At 51.7% G+C, this 22,249-nt stretch overlaps 1 protein-coding gene across 1 annotated transcript in view; it reads left to right on the top strand.

Annotated features, from left to right (window-relative positions):
* POMT2 (protein O-mannosyltransferase 2) overlaps window positions 1–14,783 on the top strand; it is a 34,779-nt gene extending 19,996 nt beyond the window's left edge. Inside the window, exons 10-21 of the mRNA XM_004584374.2 lie at window positions 2,219–2,285; window positions 3,981–4,050; window positions 5,931–6,009; window positions 7,681–7,832; window positions 8,233–8,324; window positions 9,221–9,297; window positions 11,283–11,354; window positions 11,607–11,666; window positions 11,769–11,874; window positions 12,926–13,066; window positions 13,253–13,352; window positions 14,074–14,783. Coding sequence (XP_004584431.2) covers window positions 2,219–2,285; window positions 3,981–4,050; window positions 5,931–6,009; window positions 7,681–7,832; window positions 8,233–8,324; window positions 9,221–9,297; window positions 11,283–11,354; window positions 11,607–11,666; window positions 11,769–11,874; window positions 12,926–13,066; window positions 13,253–13,352; window positions 14,074–14,179 — 1,122 coding nt within the window. The 3' untranslated portion in view covers window positions 14,180–14,783. The remainder of the gene's footprint in view (window positions 1–2,218; window positions 2,286–3,980; window positions 4,051–5,930; window positions 6,010–7,680; window positions 7,833–8,232; window positions 8,325–9,220; window positions 9,298–11,282; window positions 11,355–11,606; window positions 11,667–11,768; window positions 11,875–12,925; window positions 13,067–13,252; window positions 13,353–14,073) is intronic.
* Window positions 14,784–22,249: the final 7,466 nt, after the last annotated feature.

The raw sequence follows: 22,249 nt of genomic DNA on the forward strand, positions 1-22,249 counted from the left end.
CCCTTGGCTCATGCTGTTTTGCCTGCTTGAAACATTCCTTCCACTCCTGCACACTTCTGCTCTTTGCCCTGGCTAACCCTGGCTTCTTTACGCTTCATCCTAGGTGTTCTGTGAGCATCGGGGCCCACCCCTCCATGGCACTGGGTTGGGTGCTCCTTTTATGAGGGGCTCCTCGGCATCCCTTCTAGGCCTGTCGTAACCCCTTTCGTAATGAACTGTAGACTCATCTCTTAGCTGCTTGATTGATACTCTGGGAAGGCTAGTGTGCCCATTGAAGTACCTAGCATGGCGTGAGTGATGCGTGAAGTACAGTAGTTGTGAACACAAATCTGGGAACCGAGAGTAGTAGGACGTATAACTGGACAAGTTTCCTTTTTTCTTTAAAGATTTATTTATTTGTATTGGAAAGTCAGATATACAGACAGGAGGAGAGACAGAGAAGAAGATCTTCCATCCGATGATTCACTCCCCAAGTGACCGCAACGGCCAGTGCTACGCCGATCCGAAGCCGGGATCCAAGAACTTCCTCTGGGTCTCCCACATGTGTTTAGGGTCCCAAGGCTTTGGGCTGTCCTCAACTGCTTTCCCAGGCCACAAGCAGGGAGCTGGATGGGAAGTGGAGCTGCCAGGATTAGAACCGGCGCCCATATGGGATCCTGGCACATTCAAGGCAAGGACTTAAGCCACTAGGCCATGGCGCCAGGCCCCGAAAATAAAATAAATCTTAAAAAGAAAGCAGATCATGTGAAGCAGTCTTGATGCTCATATGCACAGAATACTTTTAACCACTCATGCTGGTTCCAAATTCTTTTGCAAGTAAATTGGTCATCTTTGATCAAATTGTGATTAAAAAAAAAACTCACTTAGTAAGATAAATGCTTACCTTTTCATTGTTTACAAGTGTTTCTATCCTGGTTTGTATAATTGCACAATGATATACGTGTAAGGGATCTTGGAAAAGCTTATGGGAAACACATACTTTCTTTTAACTCTTACTTTTCATGAGCTTTTTGAAGTGCCCTCCTATGTGATCTCTGTTCTGGACATATTGGAATTAGCTGCTCTGGTTTGAATCCTGTCTCCACAACTCAAGCTCGTGTGAGCAAAAGACGTCACTTCCGTCACCCAGTGTGCAGTGTGGGAGTTACCATAGCCCCTATAGCTTGAAATGATTGTGATTGATAGGGGCTTAGGGCGGTGCCTGGTGTGACAGTGGCTTTGCCAGTGTCTGCACTTCATAAGCCTTTCCCCGTGTTGCCATAAAACGCTCCGTGACGCTTTCTGTGGCTGAGTGAGATTCTGACCCATGAGCTTACTGTCACGAGAACTGCTCCTCTTGTAAGAGACATACACACTATTCTAGATTGTTTTTTGCTGTTAAATTAATTGAGGCATATCAGGCCTGTGTATATGAGCACACACACATAACACTTTGAAATTGTACATACAAAATGCTATGAGTTAAACTCTAGGGTGAGATACTTGCAGATTTGTAGTTTCATTTGGTTATATTTATGAGAATACAGTGGCATGCTTTTTTTTTTTAAAGATTTATTTATTTTATTACAAAGTCAGATATACCGAGAGGAGGAGAGACAGAGAGGAAGATCTTCCGTCCGATGATTCACTCCCCAAGTGACTGCAACGGCCAGTGCTACGCCGATCCGAAGCCGGGAACCAGGAACTTCTTCCAGGTCTCCCTCACGGGTGCAGGGTCCCAAGGCTTTGGGCCATCCTTGACTGCTTTCCCAGGCCACAAGCAGGGAGCTGGATGGGAAGTGGAGCTGCCGGAATTAGAACCGGCGCCCATATGGGATCCTGGCACGTTCAAGGCGAGGACTTTAGCCACTAGGCCACGCCGCCGGACCCAGCATGCCTTTTTCATTCAAGAAGTTTGAGGCAGTCTTAATTACTTTTTAGTGTGACCCTGAATCCTCTTCCAGATGCTAGAGACTGTTATTCTTGGGATGTGGTCCCCATATGGAGGATGGAGCTTCAGGGATGAGGTGCAGAAGGACCGATCACAAAGGCTCGTGTGGGACAAGGCATCTAAATACAGAAGGAAAGAGGGGGTCTCGCTCAGCAGCCTGCTGCAGCGGTGTGGCCCCTCGGGGGTGCTGGGCTCCTGGAAGAGGTGGAAGCGGTGTTGGTAGCTGTAGATTGTCCTTGGGCAGCTGTGCCACTAATGACCATGTTCTTCCCCCCACCCCGTACCCAGGTCACCACCTATTTGCACAAGGACTACAACAACCTGTGGATTATCAAGAAACATAATATGGACTCAGGTAATGTGCTCAGCAGCTGAAGCCCCGTGTTCCTGCTTACAAGTGGCATTCTGACATTTCTCCTGCCTCAGGGGGAGTCTGAGCTTTCAGAACACCTCTCCTGATCTTGCTTATGCTTTCAAGAATTATTTTAGTGTATCTACTCTGTTCCAAGTGCTGTTATAGGTATAGGGAATAAGCATTGAGAAAAACCAGACATCATCTTACTTTTAGGTCTTTAGTCTCAGCAGTGCTCCTTATAAGTCCTCCCAAGGCAATGTGGCCTCTCCGGTTGGTGGTAGATGTCAGCAGACAGCTTTGAGAAGGGAAAGGGCTACCCCTTGCTCGGGCCTGTGACTCAACTTGTCTAGACTGTTATTTGGAACGTGACCCCATGTCAGTCAGCTGCTGGCCTGGGCAGAGCAGCTGTGCGCACACTGTCGGATTCTCCTGTGTTAGGACCAGGTCCTCCTGTTGGACAGAGAGCACACCATCTGTGGGCTGTGTCTTATGTTGCAGCTGAGAGAGGAACACCTCCTGAGCTGCAGCCTTTCATATGGCAACCCTGTGGACCGTGCTGCTCTGGCCTGAGCCTGTGTGGAGGAGCGGGCAGCTGCTGCTCCAAACCCACCTCCTCTCACTGCTGTCTTTGGGCTGTGAACGAGGCATAGATGCTGTTGTCTTTACATCCTGTTCCAGTTTTACTTCTAAGGGGACATGACCCAAATCTTTCAACTTCCCTTGCCCATAATTCCATTCTAAGTTTAAGATGGTTACATTTCATGCAAGTGATGAAGGATTTTGTTGAACTTTAAAGGCGAAGGCAGCTCCTACCCACCAAATCTGTATAAAAGGAAACAGCTCTCCTAATTGGCTTTATTTGCCACCTTATTACTCCTTTTAGGTGACCTTAAGAGGCCATGTGGGGATGGGTGTCTGTGCAGTTGAGGGCTCAAATTCTTCTGAGAGCCATGTCCATCTTGGCTTTGATCTGTTGGTGCAGTATTGATGCCTAAGTGTGAGGACAGGCATCTGCAAGGATCTGTTCTGCATTGCTTGGTCACTGCCAGCCCTTCATACCCTGGCTTTCCAGAGGGTGCAGTAGCCCTTTGTTCCCATTGCTTTCTTGTCAGTCTGTCATCAGAGACAAGATAATCACTGGAAAAGTTGGCAGGATTTAGCATTTGATTTTGAGAAGAGCTGGGCAGAGTCAGTTTCATGAAATGAATTTTTGGAAGGCTATGCTATTGCTATTAACAGGGAAATCTTACTGATTAGCTTTCTAACCAAAACTTCACTGGGCGCCTCAGTGCCTCAGTGCCTGTCTAACAAAGGCCACTTTTGCCAGCCTGGCAAGCTCAGTCCCAATCCACTGTCCGCCCCACATCTTGTTTCTTTACTTCCCTTCCTGCCATACCCAAGTATGACTGCATGCAATCCATTCCTGTTAATTGAATGGGTTTGGTTCTTTCTGTCTCACTGCCTTTCCTCTGCTTTGTTCACTTGACAAAATGCCCTTCTTTTTCAAGCATTGTCTCTGGGAAACCCTCCATGTCCTCTGAAGCAACTATTAGCCCTTTCTCTTGGTCACACAGCACCAACCCTGTTTAGTAACAGTAGTGTATAGCCAGGTGGCACTGGTGCATTAGGCCTTGCCTTGATCTTGGCCTTGAGAGCGAGTGATTGTAGATGCCAGTGCTTGCTTCTTTCTGGCAGGTCCTCTAGACCCTTCGCTCCCAGTGGAGTTTGTGAGACATGGAGACATCATTCGACTAGAGCACAAGCAGTAAGTTCATTTCCTTTCTGGGTAAATGAATGATGTGGACACCAAGAATAAGTGTTTTTTTTTTTTTTTTTTAAGATTTATTTTATTTATGAGAAAGACAGAGTTACAGAGAGAAGAAGAGAGGGAGAGAAAGATCTTCCCTCCACAAATGACTACAATAACTGGGGCTGGGCCAGGCTGGAACCAGAAGCTTCATCTGGGTCTCCCATAGGGGTGCAGGGGCCCAAGGACGTAGGCCATTGTCTCCCAGGCACGCCAGCATGAAGCTGGATTAGAACTGGAGCAGCTGGGACTTGAAGCACTGCCCATATGGGATATTGGCTTTGTGCATGACTGCTTAGCTCGTTATACCACAGTACCAGACCTGTTTGGATGAGTCTGTAGTAAATGGAAGAAGTTTACTACATAGAATGAAGGAGTCGTGTTATGAATAAGGTATAATAAGCAGGTCAGCCTTTGCCTACTTTCTTCAGCTTTGGGGAGCTCTGAACTTTGAAATACTTTTTGATTTCTTTTTCTTGTAGAAAAAAAATAAAACAGTATGAATGAATGAATAAGCAAAAAGAGTGACAGAGGGACAGGGAGGAGAGAAACAAAAATAGGTCTCTTCCTTCTGCTGGTTCATTTCCCAAATGACTACAGCAGCCACTGCTTGACCAGTCCAAAGCCAGCAGCCAGGAACTCTAGCCGGGTCTCCCATGTGGGTGACAGTGGCCCAAGAACTTGAGCCATCATCTGCTACTTCTTAGGCACATTACCCAGATAGAAAGCTGAGCAGTGAAGACTTGAACCAGCACTCTGCTATAAGATGCAGGCATCCAAGTGATGGCTTAACCCAGGCACCATGACACCCACCCCATCCAAAGCTTGTTAAATGGCTGCCTTTAGAAATATGTTAGAGTCAGTTTGTATAGTAAACTGGTTTATTTAACCAGTGTTTTCCCAGAAAATGGTGAGATTACATAAAAAAATGAAAGCATAAAAAATCTGGAAAAAAGAAAGCTGCAAAGGTACTAGAGTTACAAGGTCAACTTTAAGTGAAAGGGGAACTCGAAGAGTGAGACAGAGAGAAACCATGTTTGCCTTGACCGCACAGTCTTGACTTCGGGCTTTAATTTAAAAAAAAAAAATTATTTATTTTTATTGAAAAGTCAGATCCACAGAGAGGAGAGACTGAAAGATCCACTGGTTCATTTCCCAAATGGCCACAATGACCAGAACTGAGCCCATTTGAAGCCAGGAGCCTCCTCTGTGTCTCCTATGTGGGTGTAGGGTCCCAAGGCCTTGGACTTTCCCAGCACAGGCAGGGAGCTGGATGGGAAGTGGAACAGCTGGGGTACGAACCAACATTCACAGTGGATCCCAGCACTCTGGGCCCTAATCTTTCATTTTTACCACCTCTTAGGGAATCTCTGTGCTTACCCAAAGTAGTGAATTTATTAAGTAATCCTTCTTCCAGATTTAAATCCCTGGAAGGATTAGAGTAAAGTAAAACTGATTGGGGCCGGCGCCACAGTGTAATAGGCTAAGCTTCTGCCCATCCCATATGGATGTCAGGCTCCACATCCCACATAACTCCCCGCCTATGGCCTAGGAAAGCAGTGGAAGAGATAAAACTGGTAAAGCCATCCCCTCAACACACTAGCACCTCTGTAGTTGGCATTCCAGTGCTCCTCTGCCATCTGACCCTCTGCTTTGCACCCTTCTCTTCCAGTTCTCGGACATTTCTTGTGAAAGGATAGGCAGTCAGTTCTGCTTTGTTGAGTTGTTTGGATTCTCAGGCTGCTTCTCCTAACGGGACTCTCAACATCCAGGGTACAAAGAAACATTGCACATCTCTTTTCTTAAGGGTAACAGCTCTTCTCTCTTCTCATTCTTAGGACCTCTCGGAACTTGCACAGTCATTATCATGAGGCCCCCCTAACCCGGAAGCACTATCAGGTCACTGGCTATGGCATAGTAAGTGAGCAGCTGGAGCAGGATGGGAAGCAGGTGGGGGTTTGGCTCAGGGCCGTGTGGCCCAACACATTCTCCCCAAATGCTGGGATGTTCCGAGGATTAGATGCCCCATGGGGGTGCTTTTTGTATTTGGGAATTTTTGGCTAAGCTCTCTGTGGGAAAAGGACATTGTGAAGTCTATCTTCATTTCCCTCCTTGCATAATAGCCTTGTCGTTTGTGTGTTCTGCTACTTAATAAATGTCAAATGTGAGTACTGTTTATATTTCCCTTTAACTCACATGGGAGAGAAACCAACAATAACTCACAGTAGGGCTCGGCAGCGTGGCCTAGTGGCTAAGGTCCTCGCCTTGATCCCATATGGCTGCTGGTTCTGATTCCGGCCGCTCCACTTCCTCTCTCTCTCTCTCCTCCTCTCAGTATATCTGACTTTGTAATAAAAATAAAATAAATCTTAAAATAAAAAAAAAAAAAATAACTCACAGTAGACCCTGGATAACTATGGAAGTTCATCTTTTGCCAGGTCCCAATCCTCATTGGCTTTTTTTTTTAAAGATATATTTATTGTTATTGGAAAGGTAGATTTACAGAGAGGAGGAGGGACAAAGAGGAAGATCTTCCATCCATTGGTTCACTCCCCAAGTGGCCGCAATGGCCGGAGCCGCGTCTACCCAGAGCCAGGAGCCTGGAGCCTCTTCCAGGTCTTCCACGTGGGTGCAGGGTCCCACAGCTTTGGGCTGTCCTTGACTGCTTTCCCAGGCCACAAGCAGGGAGCTGGATGGGAAATAGGGCTGCTGGGAACCGGCGTCTATATGAAATCCCCGTGTGTGCAAGGCGAGGACTTTAGCCACTAGGCTACTGTGCTGGGCTTTTTTGTTGTCATTGGCTTTCATGTTTTGCAGGGGAGTATAATCCACATAGCTTCTCTATTTTGCTATCTCACCATGCCACTAAAAGGGTAAAAGTTCATGAGTACTTACTTGTGTGGCTTGGAGAGTAAGTGAGGACAGAGCAGCTTGTTGAAAACTATAAGTTGCGTTTCCTTCCGAGACCTTTGGTGCTTCACTCAAGAACCTGGGGTCCTTAAGGTGGATTCCCCAAACCTGTTTCTAGTTGCTCATCCCACTAGGACCAGGACTCTGAATGCTCTCTTCCCCACCCCCCCACCCCGGTTGGCCTTTCCTGAGGAGAATTAGGCACACTGCCTTCATCTCCCAGGTGCAATATCCGCACCTTTCTGGCTTAGATGAGTGACTTCCCAGATGGCTGGAATAGCAGATGCAGATGGCCCAGATCTGCTGCTGGTGGCTCCGGGGATGCCTGAAGTTTGATTTAAGGGCAGTCCCATCTACTTAGAACTTAAATTATATCCATCCATTGGTTATATCCAATATCCAATATTAACTGAAATATTGGACTCTAGTTTCAGGAGTGATGTTCCTGTTCTGGGTCGTAGCAGCGAGTACGGGGACAGTGTCGGTCATGTAGGATGTTTCTATGGCCTTCTTGTTCTCTTTCTCTTCAGTCCTTGAGGCTCATGTGGTCTTTGACTTTTGAAACATGGTGCCATCTGAAAGCTGGCCATTGTTGTTGTCAAACGCCTTTTTTTTTCTAAAGTCATTTCACTTTGTGTATGTAAGTATATTTTTTTTCTTCCTTGGCTTATGTGGCAGAATGGGACAGGAGATTCAAATGACTTTTGGAGGATAGAGGTTGTAAATAGAAAACTTGGAGACCGAATCAAAGTGCTGAGAAGTCATATTCGCCTCATCCATCTGGTCACAGGCTGTGCTCTGGGTTCAACGGGAAAGGTCCTGCCCAAGTGGTAAGTCTCTGGGCTTTTGATGATCCAGTAGAGAATTATGCTTTTCCTTTCACACACCAAGGAATGTACCAGAAGCTCCCGTCTCCTGGTGGTCGGTGGTCACCTCATATTTGCTTTCTTTAGTGCTGGAAGAGGGGAGGAGAAGGGAGAGGCATGTCACGGAGCAGACTGCAGGGTAGCTTTGGCCTCTTGTGTGTTCTGGCAGTTCAGCGTTTGTGGATCTGACTTGCCACGGCAGCTCTCTAGGTCTGTGTTTCTAGAAGGGAACTATGTAGACCATGTCCAGGGTAGTTGAGTTGAGAAAGTAGTAGCTACAAGGCTGAGCAGAGGGATCTCATGGCCTGGAGAGCAGGAGACAGCGTCAGGTCCTCTGAGAGACATCTGTGACAACTTTCCACAGGGGCTGGGAGCAGTTGGAAGTTACTTGCACCCCATACCTAAAAGAAACCCTCAGCTCCATCTGGAATGTGGAGGACCATATCAATCCCAAATGTGAGTGAGGTCACTTCCCGGGCTGGCTCTGAAGGAAAGTAGCGTAAAGAACTCTTACCTAGCTGAACCTTCATGGACGCTGCCGTCACCTGGGCTCATTGCTGCGTGTTCTTCTGTTTTCATGCCTGATCTGTTTACCTACACGGCTGCCTGTGTCTCTACTCATCACTCTGTCCTTGAAACTCCACTCCCTAAAGTGCAGGTCTGTCCACTGCCCTGTGGGCATCTGCTGTACTCAAGGCTCAGCACAGGCTGGTACCTGGTCTTCATGCCCACTGTGGAGTCCTCTCCCTGTGTCCAGCCGACACCTTTACAGAAAGCCTCAGCCACAGGCCTGATCTGGTGCCGCATTGTTACTCTCAGGCTCCGTTTGACATTTCCACTCAGCATCACTGCAGTCCATCTTTGGATGTGTTGTTGTCTGTCTTAGTAAACTGCCCCTTCAAGTTCATGCCTGCTTACTCTTTTCTTCTATTTCCCATCTCTTTTGCCTAACCTAGCACCAGCTACTATGTAACTCATGAAGCAACTGTTTCCTGAGTGTGCCAGGAACCATGGGGAGTTGTGTGGAGCCCTGTGGAGACACTGGTGACTAGATTGACTTGGTTCCTTGCTCAGACAGGAGGGCAGCATTTGAGCCCAGAGGTCAAGGACAGCTGGAAACTCAGGAGGAGGGACCCTTCTGTCTCTTGCCTTTGTGTTCTCTGAGCACCTGTTGATTGATTAATGCACACTTGAATAAACAACTCTAAACAACAACCTGCTGTTGTTGTCAGTGCCTCATGAGGTCTGCACTTGGGCTCTGGTGGGAATGGAAATACCAAGGACAGACACATTTTATGGGAAAATGTGTGGCAAAGGTTTTCTCTTTTCATTATTATTATTTTTTTTCCTAGTGCCAAATATAAGCCTGGAAGTGCTGCAGCCCAGCTTTCCTGAGATTTTGCTGGAGTCCCACATGGTCATGATCCGGGTACTGTGGCCCCTTCTCACTCCATTGGGTCTCTAAGAATTTGCACCTTCTCTGCAAGTGCAAATCTGATGAAGATGCACTGCCTCCTTGTGGAGGACTTTGAAAATGTCTTCACTTGCTGGTTTACCTTCAGAGGCAATTCCCTGTACCAGCGCCATGAATGGTCAAGATGCTGATGCTGATACAAATACTGCGTATATGTATATTAACTCCCTTAAAGTTTACTACAGTCCTGTGGAGACTGCTGTCACCCCCAGCTCACAGATGAGGAGAATTAAGCACAGAGGGGTTGAGCATCTTGTCCAGGATCACATAGCTAAGTTTTAGAAGTGGATCCAGGCTCCAAGGGGGGCTTGGAAGTGTCCAAAGCCATTTGCAGCTATCCTCTTCTGCCTTCAGATGGTTTGCAGGTCTGTGCCAGTGACAAAGCGCATGAAAATCTCCGCTCCTGGTTGAAGATTCTAAGACACTGAAGATTCATTCTGTCTTTGGAAATTAGAGCCAGATAGAATGAATAGCCAATTTGAGTATGTGGTGGAATGTAGCTTAAAAATTCAGCCAGGAGCCAATCCAGTTATGTTCCTGGACAGAAACTGCCTTAGGAGTAAGGCTGTTTTTTCAAGTGTTGTAATACTCATTGTTTTCACTCTCTTTAGTAGATGGAGTTTGACATCCAAGTCCTAAGGAAATTTGAGAGACCCTTCAGGTTGAGACAATTGTATCACTAGCTAGTCTGAATATCCCCCTGTGAATTGAGGAGACACCCCCCTTTCTTGGGCTTGTGTGAAACCTGTTGGACGGGTTTCAGAAGAGCTGTCTCAAGATCCCTAGGGGGCGCTGCTGTCCCTCCCCTGGTGAGCCCAGGTGGGCTTTCCTGGCAGTCTTCGCTAAATGCAGTTGACTTATTTCACCAGACTAAAGTTTTTAAATTCAGATGTTGTCTTTTTTTTTTTTTTCGCCCACCAGGAGGTGATGGGTTGACACCAGGCAGTCTTTGGGTCACTTCTTCTCTGACAGTCTGCTTGTAGCTGTCACTGGCGTCTGAGGACAGAACTCTTTTGAATATGTGCCTGTCAGGCAGAGTATCATTCTAAGTATGGGTAGAATTTTAAGACTCAGTCCAAGGAGTTTCATTTTTTTCTTTCTGTCTTTTTAAGATTTATTTTTATTGGAAAGGCAGATTTACAGAAAGGAGGAAAGGCAGAAAGATCTTTCATCCATTGGTTCACTCGCCCCAAATGGCTGCATCGGCCAGAGCTGAGCCAGTCTGAAGCCAGGAGCTTCCTCCAGGTCTCCCACGCAGGTGCAGGGTCCCAAAGCTTTGGGCCATCCTCTACTGCTTTCTCAGACCACAAGCAGGAAGCTGGATGGGAAGTGGATCCCAGTGCTGACAAGGGGAGGATTAGCCAAGTAACCCATTGCTCAGGCCGTCATTTCTTCTCTCATTACCTGAGTGGTAAAGAAGAAGCAGGACGTGAGGGTGTAGGGGAGCTTGCTGCTCTGAGGGAATGGATTTCCCTCACTGCTTCTCCAGGGGTCCAGGGATCCTCCTTTTGAGGCCTTCAGGTCGCCAGGGGGATGCAAGGACCATGCAGCCAGCCCCTGTGGCCCCGACACCCCATGGCAGAGCTTCCCAGCCACAGCCTCTGTATGGAGGCTGCAAAAACAATTCCAGACCCATGGAAGTCAAATGAGTGAGGTTCTGGGTGACAGTTCATTGTCCTTGCCTTGCAGGTGGGGGTTTGGGCCCAAAGAAACAAATCCCTCGTTCCCCCTTCCCTGCAGCAGAGATGTCTGGTGGGAGGGGAAGCCTGCTTGTGTAGGGGAGCTGAGGCCATGGTGAGTCTCGCGACAGTGAGCACCTGGCTGCCTCTGGGGCTGGCACCTCCCGTCACTGGGAAGGCACTCAGTGATGCCCATGCTTCATGGTTCTTTCTGCCCCATAGCTCTCTGTCCTCACTGGCTTCTCCGCCATCTTCCTGCAGGGAAACAATGGCCTCAAGCCCAAGGACAATGAGTTCACATCTAAGCCCTGGCACTGGCCTATCAACTACCAGGTAGGGCAGAGCCCCTCCCCGGAAGTGGGACTGCTGGGAGCTGGCGTGGTAGGTATGCTGGGGGCCCTGGGGCCATCTGGGATGGGTGAACAGAGATGGGCTCTACTCTCTGCCCTGATGCTGAGCCCACAGAGCCCAGGCCAAAGTTGCATACTCTGAGCCACCTGTGAAAGGTGGCTGTTCTTCCTCACTCAGAGCGGGGGGCTAGGGAGGTTCTGGGCTCTAGGTCAGCAAATGTCCTCTGCTCCCCAGGGTCTGCGCTTCTCAGGAGCCAATGATACAGACTTTCGTGTCTATCTGCTTGGCAACCCGGTGAGTGATGAGCAGCCCAGCCCATGCCTGTGAGCATTTGCCTGTGGGGAGCCATGGGGAGCTGTTGCCTTCCACTGTCCTCCAGCCCCTCTCTGCCTGCAGGTGATTTGGTGGCTGAACCTGCTGAGCATTGCCGTGTACCTCCTCTCGGGAAGTGTGCTTGCCGTGGTCATGAAGAGAGGGGTGCAGCTGCCAGTGGAGGTTGAAGGTCAGTTCCCCTGGGCACTCCTCCCTTGGCCCACAGTAGGCAGGGGGGCCTGTGCTCCTGGTAGACCAGCTCCTGATGGGGCATTCCTGTGGAGTAGAGTTAGGATTCCTATGGATTAGGCCATGGGGAAATTAAGCAGCATATCCCAGAACACAGAGCTGGTCAGCATTGGAGCTGAGGTTCACACACCAAACTGTCTTGACTTCAGAACCTGGGCCCTGTGTCTGCCGCAGCCCATCTTTTTTTTTTTTTTAAGGTTTATTTTATTTTATTGAAAAGTCAGATTTACAGAGAGAAGGATAGACAAAGAGAAAGATCTTCCATGTGCTGGCTCACTTCCCAAGTGAGTGCAATGGCCAGAGCTAAGCCTATTTGAAGCTAGAAGCTAGGAGCTTCTTCTGGGCCTCTTGGGCCGTCCTCTGCTGCTTTCTAAGGCTACAATCAGAGAGCTGGATGAGAAGTGGAGCAGCTGGTGCAAGCAAAGGGAGGATTTACCCACTACTACCACGCTGGGCCTGCAGCCTGTCTTATCCTCTGCTCCTCACTCTGTGGCCCTATCTTCAGTAGGTGTTCAGAGCCTTTGGAGGATGGGAGGGAATCCTGGGGCTGAGCTGCCCATGCAGGCCTCTTTGGCTGCTGCAGCTCCATGTATGAACAGCCATAGTCCCAGAATATGGCCTCCATTCTCTGTGTTAGTCCCTGGTTGCTGCTGCAAAGCTGTAGGTGGTTGTAGAGAGCGAGGAAGGCAAGCGGCCTCTAGGGGTGATGTTTTGGTTAGAGGCTGGGCTGCCTTCTTGCAGACACTGCTGCAGCTTCTGCCACTGTGTGGTGCCCTCGCTTTTGGTGCCAGGACCTTCCCAGGCTAGATGTGGACCGGGGCTTTTGAGACCCGGTTGTTTTTCCTTTTTCTGGTTGCCATAGAGTTGTTTGGGTTTATCCACATGAGGGAAGGCAGGGAGAGGTGGTGATGCGATACTATTCAGAGCCAGACTAGAATGCATAGTCTCTGCCCTTTCCCTGCCTCTGACCATGTGGTGCTGTTTGGGCTCAGGGCTGTCCCGGGTCCTGCTGCGAGGAGGTGGCCAGGTCCTGCTTGGCTGGGGGCTCCATTACTTCCCATTCTTCCTGATGGGCCGGATCCTCTACTTCCACCACTACTTCCCAGCCATGCTCTTCTCCACCATGTTGACAGGTCAGTGCCAACCACCTAGACTTGGGAGGCGCAGCAGGAGTGGGGCTGCGGGGCATGGGGCGAGGTCACCATGGAGCAGCTGTGCTGAGTCTGACTCTGCCTCCTTACTTGGTGCCCCCAGAATCCATCCCAATGGTGGGGTGGGTTTCTCATCCCAATGGTGGGGTGGGTTTCTCTCTCTACTAGGCATCCTGTGGGACACCCTCCTGCGGCTCTGTGCCTGGCGCATGGCCAAGGGCATCCATACAGTGGGAATCCTGAGCCTGCTCCTGGGGACTGCCTACAGGTAAGCACATCTGTGCCCACACAGCCCCCTCTGTGAGCTCATTGGCCCCTAAGCCCTAGGAGCATATGACATTGCCCAGGCTGCTTTCAAAATATACTGGTGCCTGGCCTCGCACCTGTGATGGGGGAGTGAGGTGGGGAAGAGTGTTCCTGACTCGGGTGTGCCCACATGCAACCCTGGCAGCCACAGTTTCCAAAGTGCTCAGGTGACCCCAATGGGCAGCAGGAAGGGGGAGCTGGAAGCAGATTGTTTGCCAGTGGTTTCTGTCTTTCGTGCCAATTCTTTGTAGTCCCACTGGCTCCCTGCCAGAGCTGCCCTCCGTGAGGGGAGAAGATGGGAGGACTGGGAGTGGGGTGGCTGGCAGGTGGTGGGAGGAGACTTGTTTGGAGAGCCCCATCTGTTCCACCGTCTCCCACACGCCCCACAGATGTGCTGATAGCTCTTGAGGGGTGGGGGATCTGCGCCCATGAGCACATGCTGCTCTAGGGGGCTTTAGCCACGTTTTGACAGACACTGGGCCAAGCAGCCCACAACATGTCCCTTGATAGAGCCCCCTCAGTGGCTTCTTAGGAAGACCTTCTCCGTCACTGTCAGAGCTGGGCTGAAAGAGAATGGGGGTTGTGGGTGGGGAGTGTCGTGCAAACCCTGGCCAGAGGTGCTGAACTCCGAGGGCCTGTGGAGCCCTGGGATGCCAATGTTTCCCCAACTCTCTCTCTCTCAGCTTCTACCTCTTCCACCCTCTGGCTTACGGGATGGTTGGTCCTCTAGCCCAGGACCCCCAAAGTCCAATGGCAGGACTAAGGTGGCTAGAATCATGGGACTTTTGAGGCCACTGTAAGGATGCCAGCCTGGCTCCAGACATTGCCCTGGGACAGCCAGCTGAGGAGCCAGACCATGGACTCTTCTGGCCGTGGATGAAGCTACCTGAGGAGCCTGGGGAATTCTGCTCCCCACCAGGACCAGGCTCTGGGAGCAAACCCGGATGGAGCCCAGCACTGGGGAGGTACAACGCCGTCTGCAGCACCTGCAGGGGGCAGCAGCATCTGTCAGCCCTCCTGGCTGAGGGGGTGGACTGGGCGCCATGCCGAGGGGCCTGGCGACTGCCGCCAGCAAGTGGCATAAACTCGAAAGCCCAGGACTAAGGTAATGTTGTCTTGTGTTCTTTCTCACTGGGTTGGCTTTGGTTTGGCTTTGTAAGACCCAGTAAGACTCCTCCCTCCCCAGGCCCCAAGGGCAGAGCAGATGGGACAGTCACAGCCGTGCTGCCCCCTTCCTACAGTCAGACAGGTCCAGCTGAGGTGGGCAAGGAGCCATGAGCTTCCAAAGTGACAGCTGCCACTGGTGGCTTCTGTGACTGTACCTCCTGCCTGCAGGGAACATGTGTGGTACAAGGCTCACAGAGCAGTGTGGCCAAGAAGGCCCCAGCCTCCAGGCAGCCTTCATTAGCCCACCATGAGAGTAGTAGGAAGAGTGTTGTCCTGTGCTGGGACACTCAGTTTCCCCAGGTCTGGGGATGCTGAAGGGGTTTCTCGCTGTCCCTCAGTTTCCTTCAGCTTCTGACCTGGCCATGGGGGCAGGATGGGGCAGTCTCCTGATGGTGGAGGGCCTGTCCCAGGGAAGCTTTCCTGACAGCAGAGACAGCTGAGAGGCAGCAGGTGGGCAGGCTGTGTGGTGCTGGGCTCCACGCAGGTACTTGGGCGTGTGCCATGTTGCCCGCTGGCCCTTCCATTTCCACTTCTCTGGCCTCCCCTTGGACATCTCCTCATTTACCCTGGGAGCATTTCCCTTGCCCAGTGGTCTCACCAGCCTCTTTATCCCAAAGATCCAGAACACCAAGAAATGTGTGGCAGCTCCTCCCCTTGAGCACTCTGAAACTGAGTCCAGCTCAGAGCAGTGCTACCAGTTCTGTCCCAAGGGTGGAGAACACCCTTGGGTGGGAATGAGAGCGGCCAGGCCAGTGACCAGCCAGCCTCCCTCAGCACGGGCTGTGTCTCTGAGGACTGGAAGTCCCAAGTGCCAGTGATGAGGTTGGCACTCTCCATCTCCCTCTCCGTGTAGCTCCTGACAGGCTTGAGTGCCTCCAAGCAGCTGGAAAGGCGGCTGCCACAGCGACTGTACCTACTGGATAGTGGGGAGGAAGGATGCTTTGGGGCCGTGCTCAGTCAGACAAGCTGTCCTGACCACTGATAGAGGAAACTGGCCATGTCAGGAGCAAGGCAGCCTGGTTAATTAGACCTGGGGCTTGATGACCCAACCCCCACCATGGCTACAGCCCTTTGACTACCCCCAGCAGGAAGCTGCCTGTGCAGAGCCTGAGCTGCTTGTTTAATTGAGTTTCTGGCAAGCACTGAGAAGCTCTGCCCCCTCTCCTCCCGACCCAGGGCAGCTGCTTGGTTCTGACAGGGTGTGGGCCCCTCTGGGTCAGCTCTCCTGTAGGTGGAACACTGGAGGCCAGGCTGGGCTTTTGGCAGAGAGATGGCCCCGCTGATCTCCGGATGTGGCCGATGCTCCCCCTGCTTGCCTCATTTCCCATTAGGAACTTGCTGGAAGGGAGGAGCTCTGAGGGGTTGGTAGCCTCTGAAAGAAGGGAAGGAAGGAGCAGGCTCAGCCAACTTCCTGCTCATTGCTGCTGCCTGCCCTACGGTCTGGCCATCCTGGGGGACAGCTGTGTCCTCGGTCCCATCCACTGCTTTCCATGGGTGGGAGGAGACTTGCCCACCCTCTCCCTCTGTTCTCAGCTGGCCCCCAATAGGTCTGGGGTGTGCAACTTGAGTGCTTGAGTTCTGCCCCTCTGCGTGGGGCTCTAGCCCTAGTGACGGGCAAGAATAGCAGGTGGCCCACATCCCACTGTGCACCCCACCTCCAGCCAGTGCCTTGACCATAACATACATAAAAAATATTAAGAATAAGAAAATGAAGGTTTCCAGAGATAAGTGGAGGCCACTAACTCTTTAATAATAAATAGCTCTTGGTTTGTATGCTGTGGCTTCTTGGTGTCTTTAATTGATTCTGACTTTTCTGGTTCCCAGAACAGCTTCCTGTCCTGCTGGGCCTGGGGTCTGAGCTATTCTGGTTCCAGTTCCTGTAAGGGCTGCCCCTGGGCTGGGGAGCCCGAGTACCCCAGGGACATCTGAGTCTTCCTCCTTACAGGGTCGCTGGAATCCTGTAGCTTATTGTTTTGATTTGTTTCCTTTTGCCCATAAGAAGGAGGAAGCTAAGCCTGTCTTTTTTTTTCCTCATTTAAGCTGCTCACACAGTATAGAAGGGAGGGAGAGAGAGAGTAACAGTTGTCATTGCTGAGACAGCCATGAGTGGCCCTGCACTGTGCCATGTTGCCTGACCCTTGTCACGACCTGGGCCCCTGTACTCAGCAGGGATGTTAAGGGCACAGGGTGGGGGAGGCAGGGAGCAAGTGCCGCCCCTGAAATTGGGTGCCACCCTGAGGACCAAGAGTAGCTGGAGGGCGGGCAGAGGAAGTGGGTCCTGTGGATCTTCAGGAGGTGGAAACTGCCTGGGCCAGGCAAGTTGCAAGAGGACTAGATAGGGCCCAGCACAGTAACCTAATGGCTAAAGTCCTTGCCTTGCACACACCAGAATCCCCTAAGGGTGCCAGCTCGTGTCCCAACAGCCCCGCTTCCCATCCAGCTCCTTGCTTGTGCTCTGGAAAAGCAGTCGAGGACAGCCCAAAGCCTTGGGACCCTGCACTCGCATGGGAGACCTGGAAGAGGCTCTGGGTTCCTGGCTTTGGATCGGCTCAGCTCTGGCCATTGCGGCCACTTGGGGAGTGAATCATTGGATGGAAGACCTTTTTCTCTGTCTCTCCTCTGTATATCTGACTTTCCAATAAAAAATAAATTTAGGGCCCGGCACGATAGCATAGTGGTTGAAGTCCTCGCCTTGCACGCACCGAGATCCTATATGGGCGCCGATTTTAATCCCAGCAGCTCCACTTCCCATCCAGCTCCCTGTTTGTGGCCTGGGAAAGCAGTCAAGGACGGCCCAAAGCCTTGCAATCCTGCCCCTGTGTGGGAGACCCGGAAGAGCTCCTGGCCCCTGGCTTAGGACTGGCTCAGCTCCAGCCATTGCAGCTGCTTGGGGAGTGAACTATCAGATGGAAGATCTTCCTCTCTGTCTCTCCTTCTCTCTGTATATACATCTTTCCAATAAAAAAATAAATGAATCTTTAAGAAAATAAATTAATTTACAAAAGAGGACCAGGTGGTCGTCTGAGAGGCCCCTGTGAAGTCAGAGATGCTGTTGTTTCCATTTTCCCACCAGAAGATTAAATTACTCCCTCAGGTTCCATGATGAATAAATAGAGCTAGGACTGAGTGCCAAGCTAGACTTCTCTGCTTCTCCGACATGGTCCTCTGAGAATAGAAATGCCTCCCGGAATGACCTGGCAGCCTTGGAGCCTTCTCTGGTGAGGTCTGAGCATGGCTGCAGGTCCTGAACACGTCTGGAATCAGCTGTGTCTCCCTAGTTCCCCCAGCCGACCCGCACATACCAGCCACCAGAGCATGCTGGAGGACCAGAGCCCTGATGGATAGCACTTGCTGGCTCCCATGGTGCAATGCTCCCACCATTGCCCATTTTCAGCCCCTACTTGTGGCCCTGAATGAGAAGCTGGATAGAGAGGCACACAGCTGACTAAGCTGACTCCAGCACACCCTGAGCCTGGCCCTGTAATCCTGAGCTAGGTCTGATCTATAGACACAGCTCTTGGTCACGGCCCATTAACATGAGGGGACGAGTGGTGAGACCCTGAAGTCAGATCCTGGCCCTAGTAGTTAGCCAGGTGATCTTGGGCTAAAAAACTTGACCTCTTGAGTTCTCTTTCAGCTGTGAAATGAGGGTCTGACAACTGGTTTCTACCGCATAGGGAAAGCAGAGTGATGTCAGGGCCGGCCATGATGTCTGGGCAGGAATGCCAAATACAGGCCGGTTCCTTGTTGATGGCACTGACCTTGAGGCCAGCACGTGTCACTGCAACAGGACTTACACTCACCCAGATTTTGGACTGACCAAGTCCTAGGCAAATAGCTCCTTCCCCCAGAGTCATGGGCCCTGTGACTTCTCCAGCCCCTCGACACGGCTTCACAACCTCTGTCTCCTGGCCAGAGCACACCACCCTGGCTGCCCAGGGCTGTTCTCCCTGGGAGTAAGGGCAGAGGGCAAGTAGCCATCTCCTCCTGTCTTCTGGCTCCAGGAATCCTCTGAGGGAAGCCATGGGTTTGAGTGCTGACAGCACTACCCACCAGCTAAGGCTGTCGACTCATCAGACCAAAGGAGGCAAGAAGGGTTCTGATGGAAGCTGTTGTCAGTCGGCCTTAGGACTAGCCAGTGGCCTGCACAAAGCTCGTGGCACCCAGACACAAAGAGGAAGGGAACTGGCACTGTGGCATAGCAGTTTAAGCCATAGCCTGCAGTGCTGACATCCCACATCAGTGCTGGTTCAAGTCCTGGTGGCTGCTCCATTTCCAATCTGGCTCCCTGCTAAGGTGCCTGGGAGACCAGCAGAGATGACCAAAGTGCCTGGTCTTCTGCCACGCACGTGAGAGACCCCAGCTGGGATTGAGTTCCCAGCTCCTGCCTGATCCTGCCCTGACTGACACCGCCACTGGGAGAGGAAACCTGCAGATGGGAGACACTCTCCTCCCCTCCTCCCCTCTGTGTCTTTCCTTCTCCCTCCCTCTCCTCCATTTGTATCACTTTGCTTTTCAAAAAATATGTGTTTTTTTTAAAAGGTGCAAATCACTGAAAATTCAGTGGCCTTTCCCTGTGACTTCCTGCATCTGTTGCGGGGCTCAGGGACCCCAAGCTGGACATGGGGTCCCTTCTGACTTCAGCCTCCATTTGAGGAGCACGGACTTTCCAGGACACAGGCTTTTGCCAGGCTGCCCTCCAGCCTTGCTCTCCTGCTCAGCCCAGAGACCCAGGGGCAAATGGGGGCAAATGGAGGTGGGTCTACTGGCTTCTGGCTTGGAACAGGAAAGAAGGCATTCCCCTGGGGCTCAGTCCTGCCTCTGCACTGGAAAGGGAAACTTCAGAAAGCAAGGACTCAACACTGCCTGCAGGGCTAGGCCAGAATGCACAGCCTGTGCATAACGGCTGGCCCAGGAATGCCCACCCGCGTCCATGGGACCAAGCAGGTTGCAGGGCACTGCAGCTAAGGAAACGGAGGCCCAGAGAGATGTGGGCAGACTCCAAGACTCACAAACAAGGTAGCAAGGTGCCATGGGCATGCTCTCCAAAACCTGTCCCCCTTGAGTTGGGCTGTGGCATGCTTCCAAGAGAACTGTTCAGTTCTAATTGTTCTTGTGGTGGTCTCAACCACAGACCAATGCTGCAGTCACACTCAGGAGGTGGGCAGAGGGTCCCCCAGCCTCAGTTTGGGCACACGGCTGGGTGCAACTGCACACGGAAAGCCAGCATCAGGGTGTGTGTGTGTGTGTGTGTGTGTGTGTGTGTAGTGGGCGAGGGATGGTTGGCAAACTGAACCGCCTCCTGGCAAGGGGAGGGAGTGGGCACACCTACCTAAGGTGATCCCCTTCAACATATGCCTGCCACCTGCCGACCCCTGAAGGAAAGGATTCTTAACAGTTTCCAGTTGAGGAGCTGAGGTCCAAAGAGGTTCTATTTCTCTTCTGCGCTAATGCCTTTCCCAGACCACCAAGTGGAGCCTGGCCAAGGCAGTGGCGGTGATGGAAAGAGCTGGCCGGCGCCTTGCTGGGCAGGAATGGGATGGAGGCCGAGCTTTCTTTAAAGCTCCCCAGCCCTGGTGGCACCTGGCGGCACATTTCTGTGCCGCGGGGCGCCAGGCGCAGGGACCCCAAACAAGGTTCCCAGGAATCGCCGAGTAGCCCCGCGTCTGGGGCGCCTGCACCTGCAGCGGGCTGTGCGCATCTTCCCGAGAAAAAAGCGCCTGCTGAACACCGCCTGGCTGAGGTACTGGCCGAGGAGATGGCATAGCACCTGCGGTGACGACTCAGGTTCCCCGAAGGTCCCAGCACCGCGCCCCTGCAAAGAAGACGGAGCAGCCAGAGCCAGAATTGATTGGACAGAGCTGGCGGGAGGTGAGCTACAGCCCGCTCGTGCGCCAGGTGAGGGTGTCCGGGCGAACTGGGGTGTGGGTGGAGCGCTAGCCGGGGAGGATTGGAGGCAAGGTGGGCAGTCAGCCAGGGAAAAGTGGCCAGGGGGACCGCTAAGGCGAGTGCCGGGGCACCTGAAGATATGTGCCAGAGGAGCAGAGACACGGCTACAGGTGGCGCAGCCGTTTCTCTTCTCCCAGAGCCCTGTGTGTGTCTTGCCCTGTGTTTGCCAGCGACGCACTCCCAGCGATGGCTGCCAGCTGGAGAGGGTTCCCGCGCTGTGCTCAAAGTTCACTGCAGGGGTGGGCCACGCTGCCCCTGTGGGTCAGTGCCAAGAGAGTGGGCTGGGCACCTAAAGGGTCTGGGGCCCTTTGAAACAAAGAGTATGTTAGGACCAGAGAACCCACGTTCCTCCATGCCCGTCTTGCCATTGGAGAAGCTAACTAGTTTAGGTGAGGTTTAGATCCCCTGGAGGAGCCAGAGGTGTGCTCCATCTGCACCTTGGAGCAGTTCCAAAATCCCTCTGTGGCTTGGCTGCCTTCATGGTGACTTTTCTTGGTCCTGGGTTCCCTCAGCCAGCCCCCAATTTCTGACCAGGCTTCGAAACTCCAGGTCCTCCCACTTGACCAAAAATTTCACAAAGCCCCAGTGAGATCCCAGGTGTGACTGAGAGGTGTCCTGCCGCGGCCTCCCAGCATTCCCCAAGGTCACTTTTTTATCCCGCGTGGGTCTGCTTTTTCCAAGCTGAGGGTGTCAAGGCAAGTGCTTAGCTTCTCTGGGCTCCCATCTCTGTAAATTAGGATGGCCATTGTGCCCACTGCTGCTGGAGTTGGGAGGAAAGCACAGTTCCAAGTTAACCTCATGCAAAGTGCTCAGAGCTTAGTACTCTCGAGGAGTACGTTCATGGTACTATCATTCTCTCCTCCACGTAGAGCCACTCACAGGTGCTGAGACTGGGAGTGGAGCCAGGGAGGCAGAGAGCAGGAGAGACACTGGGTTTCCAGCTCGAGGACCCCTTCCTGCTCCAAGCCATGTCTCCACCTGTTGTTAAGGAGGTGAGGCTGTGCAGCCATCCAGCCTTAGCATCAGGGAATTCCTTTTCTTTTTATTCCCTTGTCCTCATCACTGAGAGTTGCTTTTTAATTTAAAAATCAATTTTAATGTTTTTTTTTCTTAAAGATCAGTGGTATTTCTTTTTTTATAAAGATTTTTTTATTGGAAAATCAGATATACAGAGAGGAGGAGAGACAGAGAGGAAGATGGTCCGATGCTTCACTCCCCAAGCGGCTGCAATGGCTGGAGCTGAGGAAATCCAAAGCCAGGAACCTCTTCCTCCAGGTCTCCCATGCAGGGGCAGGGTCCCAAGGCTTTGGGCTGTCCTCGACTGCTTTCCCAGGCCACAAGCAGGGAGCTGGACAGGAAGCAGGGCTGCTGGGATTAGAACCAGCAACCGTATGGGATCCCAGTGCGTTCAAGGCGAGGACTAGCCACTACGCTATCATGTTGGGTCCACTTTCTTTTCTTTTGAAAGATTTTATTTATTTGGAAGGCAGTGTTACAGAGAGTGATGGAGAAACAGAGACCTTCCATCATTGTGTCACTTCCCAAGTGACTACAGCACCCCAAGCTGGGCTGATTTGAAGCGAGGAGCCAGGTTCTTCTTCTGGATAATCCATGTGAGCATAGGGGCCCATGCCAGGGCTGTCTTTGTCCTCTGCTTCAGGTACAGCTGCCTTTGCTGAGGGTGTTTCATTTCCTGCCAAGGCTCAACTTTGCTACCAGTGCACCTCCCCAATACCCAGCCTC

The sequence above is a fragment of the Ochotona princeps genome, chromosome 26 (genome assembly GCF_030435755.1).
Source record: "Ochotona princeps isolate mOchPri1 chromosome 26, mOchPri1.hap1, whole genome shotgun sequence".
NCBI classification, from domain to species: Eukaryota; Metazoa; Chordata; class Mammalia; order Lagomorpha; family Ochotonidae; genus Ochotona; species Ochotona princeps.